Source organism: Bombus vosnesenskii, unplaced genomic scaffold (genome assembly GCF_011952255.1).
Source record: "Bombus vosnesenskii isolate JDL3184/JDL3185 unplaced genomic scaffold, Bvos_JDL3184-5_v1.1 scf7180000013316, whole genome shotgun sequence".
Classification (NCBI taxonomy): Eukaryota; Metazoa; Arthropoda; class Insecta; order Hymenoptera; family Apidae; genus Bombus; species Bombus vosnesenskii.
The window spans coordinates 4,292,293-4,305,049 of record NW_022882962.1 but is presented as its reverse complement, the minus strand read 5'-3'; the positions used below and the strand labels follow the sequence as shown (position 1 = coordinate 4,305,049).

The window sequence follows — 12,757 nt, the reverse complement described above, 5'->3', positions numbered from 1 at the left end:
TCCAAGCAAAAATAAATATGAAAGAAAAGGAGGAAGTATCAGGAGCGGTGTGCCGCGAGCTGGCCTGTTAAAGCGAGTTCGAGTCGTAAACTGTACGAAGCCTGTTTTTCACGAAGCCAGCCTGTAAACTCGTACGAGTGGTTTAAAAACTTTGTATCTGCCGATGAAACGCGGATAAACTACGTAGTTTCCACTTTACATCGGGAGGTAAAAAGTAAATTACCCGTTTGAACATCGTGGCTCTTTAGTTTGATATTTATAAAACGTTATCGTAAAAAAGACGAGAAGAATCTGGGCCGCGAATTAATTTAATTAAAGTTCGACAGATATCGAAAAAGCTTGGTTCGACCTTTAGGAACATACAGATAAAACCGAATGTACATCGTTCCATTAATCATCGCGTCTGTGGCATTTTCCATCGATCGTCCGAGCCGTGTCAAAGAGGCAGCTTCTTGCGTGCATTAACGAACATCGTAAACTTTTGCATTACACCGCTGTAACCCGTCTCGTTGACGATGATGGAGTAGCTAAGTACATATAGGTTTTTGTGCCAAAAGAAGCATAACGTGGTTCGTCGCCTAAGATACAAGTCGACAGATGTAGGTAATTTTACCGAAAATTGCGTGTATGTTAGAGCCAAGGTTCTCGGTCTACTGAAATACACGGCTTATTGCCACAAGTTGATAAAATGTTATTCTCGGTTTCGCAAGCGTCGAGCGAGTACATGATGAATTGCAGTGTCAACTTTTCATCGTATCAGTCACCAACGGATATTAACCCTTTAGGGACGTCACGTTCCAAGGTGGAAGGAATGCGATCGATGAGAAACACCGTAAATGTTTGCAACTTGATCGACGTATATTCTTAGAAAAGAAGATGCATCGCCATATATTTGCTATTTCTTCATATACCCACTTTGCATATTACGTGCATTCTGTGCATGTTTGCATCTTTAAACTTCGCATAATCGTATAAAAGCCTCGAATCTAGTCAGTTTAATAACACGGTTACGTACGAGTATACTGACATTCAAAGATCTCAGATCGGCTGTAAAACTCTTTTGGCCACAAGGAGCTTTTCTTTTGAACTTTTTCACCGAATAGATTAACCTACTTAAAGGGGTAGATCCGAAATTTTACGAAAAATCGGACCTTTGATCTACTTATCGTTTGAAATGGCCGGCTTATGGAAAACCCGGACACGGAAATTCACAATTTCCTCTGCCATTCGCCATCTTTTCGGCGCTATCAGCATACCTTCTTCAACCGTTTTTCGAATTCTTTACGATGGAACCTCCTCGCAAAAATTAATTAAACCGTTTAATAGAACCTCTCGTTTAATCCGCCAACTATCACGGCTGTTTGTATAGTACCATTTAAAACAATTTCCAAAGAAAGTGGCACGAACTGGACTGGCGGGAAGACCGTCGATGAGAATCAAACACGAAACGACACGAGTTCCCGATGTACTCTAGAAATCTAACAAATTTCAAGGATCTGGCTCTTCGTTGCAGACGAAATCGACTTTTACATAATTGCCAGAATATCCCAGGTTATTTCGAATAATCCGATTGAGCAAGCGATCCGTGAGGGTGCTGTTATTCCAGCCAGGAATATCCGAACGAAAATGGTTTTCCAGTCACTGGCCTTTTCGAATTTCGTTCTTCCTCGAGGTCTACCGTTTTTAACAACACATACTCTCACGTTCGTGAGTATTGGAACACCTGGCGTAATATAAAACGTGATAATTGGGCTAAACCGTCGAAGGAAGGATTGATCGACGAGAATTATAGGTTGAGTAGAACGATTCGAAATATGTAAATGTAAATTCTAGACAATGGCGTGCCTATTGAAAACAAGAAGAATTAGCAGGAACAATAAGCGATAACCGAAATCGTTGGATTTGATTCTTGGCCAAATATCGGGCGAGAAACGAAAACAACGTTTCCATTTTGGAGAGTTGCCATTATAAGAGAAGGGCTTGGTGAATGGGAAACGGTAATCGCGAGTTCGACATGATTATTATCGACGTCGCCAACCGATAATCCCGCTCCAAAGAAATCTGTGCCAGTGTGTGAGATTTACGACTCTGAGATTCGTTGAACTTTCCAGATTCCTATTTCGCGTTCCTCCAATAACGAAAATATTATATCTCGAAGAAGTTACGTACATAGTAACCTAATACTTCCATATGGCTACAAAAATTTGATACCATAAAATAAAACGATACTACGAGCGATATTATGAAGATGAATGTGATAAAAAATGATTCATTGACCTCTTATACTTCGGTGTTCAGCGTGTGATTAAAAATCGAGAGAGTCGCGGCGTTAAATGGGCGCGTCAGTTGTTCATGGTTTACGATTTACAACGTAACGATTAAAGCATCCTAAACGCGAGCACATTCAATATGTTGCGTCTTCGCGCTGGAATTTAATTTTCCTGGTAGACCGTTACGAATTTCGAATTTCATTGCAGCCTGCTTTTCCCGACGATCGCTGCTACAGTTTCGTTCTTTTCGCGGGCATCCGATTTAACGCGTCCACCCATCTTGCCGAGTTATCGATTTCACGTACACAACACCCTCTCCCACTTTTGCTTCCACGCGAAACATCGAGTTATATTAGGTCGCGGGAGTCTCGGTTTTTTTTTTTCATAAAGTCACGAATTTTCAACGTGCTGTCCGAAATAATTTGCACAATATCTCTTTTTATCGCGTGCAATGTCACGTTTCCAAGTATCAACTGGCTATTTTAGTCGATTCCTATTAACAGTATACGTTATTAAAATATGTATATGACATCGTATGATCTAAATCCTCTCTTAACGTTGAAACACGTAATCCTCTCTTGATAAATTTAACATCGAGACCCTTTTCCCCGTGAAACTTGCGCTTTATTCTACAATTATATTCAAATGTTCCATATTCTCCTCCACTTCCAGTTTATCCATAATTTCATTGAATTTCACCAAAAATAAGCGAATGTTCGCGTACTTTTGACCATGCGTAAAACGTATCTTTTACAAAGGACGAGTTAATACGTTTGCACTCGATCGACCACTTCCAAGAATACGACTAAATTAGAATCCTAGAATTTCCCGTTTAATACCGTGTTTCCAACTTTAAATAAAGCAAAGTGGAAGATCAAAGCGCGCAGAACAGCCTTCTATATGAGAAGCCAAGTTGCTAGACAGAATAGAGGATGAGGGAGAACAATGAATCCGAAAGCCAGCGGGAAAGCAGATCTTTCACGTTGGCGTATATCTTCGTTTGATTTCTTCTTCGATTTGTTCGCAGAGCTTGTGCATTCGCGTTGCTGGTCGCGTAATCGATTCATTTGTATCGGTTACGAGACTCGCCGCTACCTCGTTCGACTGCAGAGGGAATGGTCATTACTTCCGGTTTAACCGGCGACGCGATGGTTTATTTACGCGTGCTACGTCGCCTCGTTATTCACGGGTTCTGTTCACCTCATATACGGAAATGCAGGCATTGTTTCGTCGTAGACGACGGTAACAACTGAGCACTCGCGGCCTTGCTATTATGGTGGAGTAATAATACGTCTTTGTTTGGGTCACGGCTGCATATCACACGAGGTAATAGGATTAATAGAACGAGAGAAATTAAAAGTGCGCGTTAATCAGGACGAATAGATGTGAATAGAAACTCTAGGTTGCGTTTACAATTTTCAATTGTTTAGACTGGAACAATTGAAACAAGTTGCAGGAATAAATTATATGGCGAAGAATTTCCGGCGAGTGTGATTACCATAAGTAAAACACCGGGGGAGTTCTTTGTACGTGCTGGAACACTTTATGGGGAGCCTACATTTTTTAGGTTCTTTAATACGTGCGTTCGTGACGTTGGTCGTCAACATTTTAACTTTGAGGTCGTAGTCTGCCGAGCTCTTTCTGAATTCTCTTATCACACGGATCTTGGGTTGCTTCGTTAAATATTCTACGTGAAACCCACCTACGCTCGGATCCGAAAATTCCTTTGACGATCGGAATGAAAGAACTGTACCTAAATTTTGCGGATCTATCCTTTGTAGGAATGAAATCTGACGTAATATTTCATCTGCCTGTGGAGGGAAAGATTAACACGCTAGGAATATGAATTAAATTTAATAATTTATCAGCCACGTTTCTGTTCGTGTCGACTAAATAATTGAACATTCAAAAGTCAGTCCATCCGATTATTAATGAAAATTCGCATAAGAAGCATCGTCGAAATGAGAAACCAGCGTATTAAGAATTACTAAGGTTACGTCGGAATATAGACCTGGTTCTACCGCTATTTTTAAAGTTAAATACAAAATTCAAGCTAACTAATCACACTGATAAAAGTAGAAAATCGATCGGTTGGAGTGTTTATTCTTAAAAATAGAAAACGATCAGTTGAAGAATTTGAATAGAAATTTTATAGATTAGTACCAGGGTGAATATTTAGAAATTTGAACAATTCCTCGTTAAACGTGCAAACACGTGCAAGCTTGTTTTCCTCTTGTATTACGTAACATTATGTATTTTCTCACACACATTTCATTTTGATTTCTTGGTACCAGTTTCATACATCATTCGTCGGTAGTTGTGATGTAAAATAGGGTCGAGCAACTAGCAATAGCTGTCACATAATTCAAAATTCCAAGAATACCAGTTCGACGTAGCGAAACCCTATATTATTGGTTCCACGTAAATTACGTGAATTTCTGAATTTAATTCCAAGCTATAGGTATTGATCGACGCTGTGTGTGAACCGACTGCCGATGTAACCAGCACATCTTCTCCGGTGGTCGTAAACCGATGTTACAAGGTCCATAGATGGAGTTTCGCTACGTATTCCCCTCGCTGAAGTATCAAGCGCGATCGTTTCCACTCGAAAATTGTTCCGCCTTTAATCGATGGTTTATCCGACGAATCAGGTCGAGTTTATTAACGAACCATCGTCGATTTGAACCGACTGTTTTTCTTTTTTCACTTCCAAAACTGCACGCGAAGACTAACTAAGCTTTACGATATTGCAACCACTGGCACACGAGAATTATCGAACTCGGCGGACTATGTTCTACGACAACGATATTGAAATAAATGGCCTCTGTGGCGAAACGGACGACTTTTGCTCAACAAGTATCGATACCACTGTATCGTGCTGAATTCATGAAATACGAATTCCCCTGGTTTCTTCATATATTAGAGATCGTATCTATGCTTTCGCTCTACTCTCTGTTCCGTTCGCAAACATTGCCGGATAACAAGCCACGAGCTTAATATTTATGGACAGCGAGTTATTTATCATTTAAGTCGATATTAACGCGACTAACGTACTGCTGTGTAATCCTATTATGTATAGAGAATTCTTTTAATATAAACAATATCCAAACGAAAAAGTTTCGAATATCGTCTTTGATATTTTTGTACATTTTACATCGTTAATGCGATCTTGTACTATCTTACGTATATTTCAAGATAAACTCTTGAAATCTGTCGTTTCCTTCTTTTTGTCTCTTTTCTTTTTTTTTTTTTTTTTTTTGAGAGAGAGAGAGAACTTGAGTGAAAAATTAGCTTGACCTTGGAAGCTCGTTGTCAAGTGGAAATTCCACTTTTGTATGTAGATCGACGTATATTTAAATTCGTAAGCTGCACGACTCTCAATTTTATACAAGAATAAACACAGACTATATCAGTGATATGAGTCGTTCATAAGCCAGACGAGCAGTAATACGGTGACAAATTTATCAGAATAAGATCTGACCTTGCAAATAGGCTGGCGTGTTGTTAAGCGTTCGTTTTATCGTAAGTCTGTTGAAAGTTTGTTAGGAAATCTGCGCTTAATTGTTCTTTTTTTCTTCGTCTTTTGTAGCTAGATGAATATATCAAATTAATACGAGGACCACGAGTTTATTGGATAAAATGTTGATACGTTTCTACAACTGTCTGCACTTCATTAAAAGTACTCGGCAACTGCACGGAAGAAGGTTATTACCGTGATATTCTTTTTTTTTTCTTTTTTGTTTTTTTTTCTTCTTTTTGTAGCAAGTGCACAATGGTTAATTGTATACTGGACAGAATTGTGGTTCTTTTTTCTCGGCGAAAATAAAGAACGTTGATAAAGAATGGGGCAAGCGAATACAATGTAGAATATTAGTTTCTCCTTGGACTTATGCTATTCATCTTTTATGCGATATTACCCAGGGACAGAAGGAGGCTATGTAATAATACGAAAACGATGTATACGTAATGAGACGTTTCGTCGTGTTTTTCTCGAGGATATATTTTCTAGCACGAAGGAAGAATAACACGGAGGAAGAATAACACGGAGGAAGAAAAAATCGCAATAAGAGGGAGGTTTCATTTGGAAAGCAGTTCGAATGAAATTCGACGTTTAATACGAAAATTCCACGTGTTGCTGTTGAGATCTGGATTTCTGCCAAAATTGATGTACCGCGGTTATTCGGAACGTTGCAAGCAAATACGCTAATAATATCTTGTCGCAACTGCTACTTTGTTTCCTGGCCAGAACAAGCGTCATTATTCGCTGGAGAGTCTGCTCGTGATCGTTCGTGATAAATGACTTGGAGAAATAGAAGATCCATACAACCGAGGAAAATACATCTTTCAGAGAATTAGCTCGAAATAAAAAATTAGTAATTAAACTATTTAGTATGCAACAATTTCTTCTTCTTCTACAATTTAAACAACGGTATTTGTATTTAATGGCGCTTAATGTTTTTATAATAAAGATAGTCGTGAATGTTTAATCAAAACGTTCGTTCAGTGAAGCGATCACTCGTACGGTTAATCTTCGTTTGCTCTACTCGTTGTTCAAACAATGCGGAAATAAATTTGCCAGGGTAAAAAGGGGCGGAAAGTAAATTGCTGAAACGTTAAGACGATCGTTTTACGGGTAATTGCAAGGCTATAGGAAGGATGGCCCGATAATGGCGATCGATCGGCGCTCATTAGCTTGCGGAGCAACACGACGCACCGCGAATTTTCTCACGGTTTAAGCGTTCGTCATATCGCCATTCATTTCGCATCGTCTAATACCAGAGACTAATGAGTGCTTCTAAAACAATATGTTTCCCGTGCTGCGATCGCGCGTCGACTTAATTCCACTTCAACGGAGTTTAATAGAAAACGAATCGAACGATCGTCCTGAATGCTCCTTGAACATTTTCACGATCGAGTCGGACGAGAAGGAGATCCTTTTTTGGCTCCCGATTATCTCGTAGTTCGACGCTTTAACGAGGATTTCGGCGAACTTCCTACGTCCAAGAGGCCGCCAACGAATAATATTTCAACGCAGCGACCCGATGAAAACACAGATAACTCTTTCCATTGGATATCGATAATGACTCGCGTTTAATGAAACTGGAGAAAACGCGAAGCGAGTTAAACGAGAACGAGGTTCTCTCTTTTCCATGAACAACGCGAACTTTCCTGCTAATAATACTCGCGCCCGAAACGATAATGACGATCTTTCATGAACGAACCATCGTGATTTTCAAACGAGACGTGCGATCTAATTTGCGAGAGTAATCGAAGCAAGGAATTCGTGCTACCGATGTGAAACATCGACGATCATCGTTTCTGTTAAGGAAATTCGAGGATTTGGGAATACGAATAATTGACTATATTTCCCACACAACAGCTATACATCTATATTACTCTCTGAAGAACGTCTTGCACGCACGCTTGTCGCTAACCGACTATCCTAGATTCTTCTAACATCTGGCAACAGTCTTTTGTCTCCACTAAGACCTTGACGCCCTCTAATCCTTACACACACACTCTCATGTACAGTGTAAATGTATCACTTCCCTAACAGTTTCATTGAATTATTTCAGATAAAATCGATGGATAATCGAGGCGCGCCAACCTTGTAAAGCATTCGAAAGTATCAACTGGAAAAGTAACGTTAGTTTCTTGCATGTTAACTTGCTACGGTCTTGTTATTTTATTGAATTTTACCATTACGATTCTCAGCCACTCGTACCTTTATCGAAAAACAACTTCTGAATCAAACGAACTTCACCTTACCCTGAGTCTTCGCAATTTTTCACCATGAGCTCTTACATGTTTTCCGAGTTCTCCAGCAGAAATCTGTCAAAATTGATTGCGTCGCTGCCTCGTTCTAAAAAAAATTGCAAATCTGAATCTTGCGACTTCTAAAAGCATCAGAGTCTCGGGAAGCAGCGAAGGATTGGCGAAACGATCGTGCAGAGCGATCAACGCCAGTGTTCCAACGCTTTTACCAACGGATCGTGCGTAGTCGTTTTCGCTGCATTGAAAATCATCCTTAAACATTGGGGCAACGAAGAACATCCGGTACAGTTTCGCGTCGAGTTCTCGAGTTTCTCGAGCCGCTTGTTCGGCTTACCAGCGTGGCGAAAGCCACAAGCTGTGGTTGCCCGAAACGTTGAACTCTCAAGTCACGAGTCAACTCGGATCACCGTAATGTTCCTCGCAATCTAACCTTCCCTGCTTGTTGCAGAGTTGTCAACAGGATTCTCGGTTTTCGGAGCTACCCTGTTCCCAAAGATTTACGTTTCATTTGATCAACAATCGCGTTGCTAGGTTTATTTTGGAAAGAGAATGATCTTGGAGAGGTTAGTACTTAATTTATGACGTCGATGAATGATTTACCATATAATACAACGAAATTAATTAATTATTAACGAAATTGTGAAACAAGGTCAGTAGAAGAAAAGCAAACTCAAAAATAGAATCCGAACGAGAGCTGTGTGAAATATCAACTACTATCAAAGAGTTTGCGGAACGACAACAATCGTAGTGTAGTCATAGTTTGTTTAATTAAAGTGACACAGAGCGACGTTTTAGGTGTTTCAAACGTTGCAAGAGGTTTAAGTAAATTGCACCAAGTTCTAGTATCTAAATCAACAGTTACGCTGTTAGAGTTGTTTGGATAGAGAACTGTCTTGGAGAACTAGAGTTAAGTATAATATGATATAGCAGTCTGTTTCTGTTTAACTGGAGTGGAATTTAATTAGAATGGAATACGGCGGTGTTTTGGGTGTTGCAGTTTACTTGCGCACATTTGTTTAATTTCACGTTTCGTGCCAATTGTATAACAAACGTGTTGCGAATGCTTTCGAAGCTTTGGCCGTAAAAGGATCGTTATATATATAATATAGTGATAGTAAACAAAAAGTGATAATTATTTACAAATTCATACATATTTACATTTAGATGTATGTTTAATTAATTATCGATTATTAATTATGTAGAACATTCAAACGATTAATGTTTGCAAGCGTGCATAATATTGCATATTTAATTGATGAAATATGAAGAATTTGATATCGCGAGCTATCGAAGATTAATTCAACTGTAATTTCACAACCGAAATAAAAAATTATACTCGTTCATAAACAATATAAGAGACTATAATTATTTTATCAGGTATAACCATTGAAAACACTTAGAACTTATAATCGTAAGATCAAACTCGTATTACAAAAGCAATAAGAATTTCAGATGGTTCAAACTTCTCGATCACCTTCTCTTTGAGATACACCCTCCATCGATTCATCTGATGAAAGCAACTGGTGCTATACACCACACAAATTGAGTCTATTGTTGCCAATAATGGGGTTGAAACTGCTCGTCGAACCCTTGCCAACGAAATCTTTGTACTGCAGATCTAAAAAATCCTCAGGAATTCAATCAGAAAGTTTTCAATAGCTTAGCTCACTCGCTGTCCGTATCGAAACCGCTTAAAGACAAATTTCAATTTAATCTGTATGTAGTATCGGGGGAAAGGGCCTAAGAAACATCGAGTTAACCATGAACAACGTCGCGAGAGCCGAGGCGCCGTCGGGTCCATCAATGTATCGTCGGTCTTTTCAAGTGTATAGTTTTGTAGAAAAAGCCTACGTGACCCTGGCAACGAGCGTTTGCGGAACACGCGTGTGGTGGGCTTAGGAAAAGACAAAGGGATGCTAGAACGGCTAGAATGTTAGTTGAGAGGACGCAGTGTGTCAGTTTGAGAATGGGCAGTGTGAATCGAGAAGTCAGAGAATGTAAACAGAGAAGCCGGAGAGTATGACAATAAGACGTACGACGAGATTGTAATCGGTTCCTTTGTATTGAGTATCGCTTATTAAACTAAACTAAACTCTAAATAAAACATCATTACTTGTCCTTACTCTAAGACCCAAATAAGTTACCACATGTATAAAGAAAAAATGTCGGATTCATCCGAAGAGGCGTTAATTTACGCCTGAACATGGTGAAATCAAATTTGAAAAACGGTGCTTTCTTTTGTTTCAGACTCGTGTGCTCGGGAGGAAACGGGAGAAGGCGAGCGTGCAGCGTTGACTTCCGAGCGATCGGGTGTCCGGAAGCGCAATCGTTTCACAGCTGACGGAATGACGTCGGATCCATCTCTCGTATCGTCGTTGTCGGCGCAGCGATCCTTCGTCTATCCTCTGATCCTCGACGGAATACGACGAACACACGTTTAATTCCTAAAAGGCGGTTCATACATTCGTATCTCCCCTAAAGACGAACAAATCCCGTGAAAAAGAGAAAGTAAAGACTGTCTCGGTAATCTTTCTTCGTGCCGAGTAATCGCAGTTAGATCTCTTGAACCATCAATCGAAAGCCGTCGCGTGAATAATCTCCGGGAGAAGATCGTTGGAGAAAAAAGTAAATTTACGAAGGGGACGAGGATCGTTCGTTGGACGAAGAATCTAAGACGGCTGGAGCAAAATGAACGCCACGATAATAAGCTACGAGACGACGCCGAGCATGATCGACTACGCTCGCAAGATGAATCAGGAGGAGTCGATGATCCAGAATTGCGAGGCTGATCTGCCGATCGTCTCGCTGGTCAATCAGATTCTCTACTCTATCGTCTGTATCGTTGGTCTTCTCGGAAATACTCTGGTGATTTACGTGGTGTTACGGTTCTCGAAGATGCAAACAGTGACCAACATGTACATCGTGAACCTGGCTATAGCGGACGAGTGTTTCTTGATAGGAATACCTTTCTTGGTGACCACGATGAGCCTACGTAGCTGGATCTTCGGGAAGATCATGTGCAAAGCGTATATGACTACAACCAGCATCAATCAGTTTACCAGCAGCATCTTCCTTTTCATCATGAGCGCCGATCGTTACATCGCCGTGTGTCATCCGATATCTTCGCCGAAGATTCGTACGCCATTCATCTCCAAAGTGGTCTCTCTAACAGCCTGGGCCACGAGCGCTCTCTTTATGATCCCTATATTTCTGTACGCCAACGCGATGGAGTCTGAGAAAGGAATCAACTGTAACATCTACTGGCCGAACGATCGCGGAGGCCACACTACCTTTACTTTGTACACGTTCATCCTAGGCTTCGCCATTCCACTGATTCTCATTCTGATCTTTTATTTCCTCGTAATCAGGAAGCTTCAAACGGTCGGACCAAAGAACAAGTCCAAGGAGAAGAAACGATCGCATCGTAAAGTGACCAAGTTAGTGCTGACGGTGATCACGGTGTACGTTTTGTGCTGGCTGCCCTACTGGCTCATGCAAGTGGCGTTGATCTACACTCCACCCAAACAGTGTCAGAGCAAGATCACGATTACCAGTTTCTTACTGGCTGGCTTCCTCAGTTATAGCAACAGCGCGATGAATCCTATCTTATACGCTTTCCTCAGCGACAATTTCAAGAAAAGTTTCTTGAAAGCGTGCACTTGCGCCGCTGGGAAGGACGTGAATGCCACGTTGCATATCGAGAACAGTGTATTTCCACGGAGGAACAAGGCGAACGCTGAAAGGCTTCAGTCGAATCGACAAGCTACATCCGGTCAATCGAGGATGGAGCTGGAAGACGAAGACGCCGAGAGAGGATTACTGATCAGCAAAACTTCCACGACGACGGTGACCATGACGTCACGATCGAATATTACCATAGGCAACGAGCCGAGAGATCAAACGCAGAGAGAGAAAGACGCGATGAAAAATGGAACGCAATTGACATTATTGACGCAGGTGTAAAGAATAAACGAAGAAAACGAAGATAACGATTCAACGAAATGCGAACGACGGGCTAACGACGGCCTCTTATTTTTTTCTTTTCCTTGTCACGATGACCAGATGAGCCTAGGATCATCGTGCAAGAAGGGAACTGATTTTAAGGAACGAAGAAGATCGATGTCGTGGAACGAATTTTCAGATGACGTTAGAATCGTCGAAACAGCGACTCGATAAGATCGTTCATCGAATTTTTGCTACTTTCCCTCGCGATTCTGGTACCGATGGATTTGCTCCAAAATCACGTTCGTGTGTCAACCGAATGTAAACGCCCATTTCTGTACAGTCGTCTCGTTCAATTCCTTCGTTGTAGTAGCTGGTTTCGAACAATAGCCGCAAAAAGGCTGGAATATTACTGGAAATCGGTCGAGGAAGGAGGCCGAGCATTGCTTGACCCGTGACGCACGTGCCGCCATTACTCCTCTTGGAGAACGGGTCAAGAGCGCGGTCATTCCGTTTAGTTAACTCTACACGCACGCACAGCAACCGGGAGAATAAACGAATCGTCGATGAGTTTGCCAAGCGCGGGAACAGAAGCGCTATCAAAGAACAGAAACCCTTTGATAAAATCGCTGTTGAAGAGGCGAGTCTTATTTCTGTACAGAATACCATCGCTCGAGAGATCGTATAAAATTTAATGAAATTCCATTGGTAAATAAATTAAACGAGAAGAAAAACAAGTCAAATTTGTACATATTATATACATATACCGT

At 40.8% G+C, this 12,757-nt stretch overlaps 1 protein-coding gene across 1 annotated transcript; it reads left to right on the top strand.

Moving 5' to 3' along the window:
- The first annotated feature begins 10,299 nt into the window (after nucleotides 1–10,299).
- On the top strand, nucleotides 10,300–12,352 carry LOC117235540 (somatostatin receptor type 2-like). The gene has a single exon (XM_033497672.1). The coding sequence runs from the start codon at nucleotides 10,734–10,736 to the stop codon at nucleotides 12,006–12,008; it is 1,275 nt and encodes a 424-aa protein (XP_033353563.1). The 5' UTR covers nucleotides 10,300–10,733; the 3' UTR covers nucleotides 12,009–12,352.
- Nucleotides 12,353–12,757: the final 405 nt, after the last annotated feature.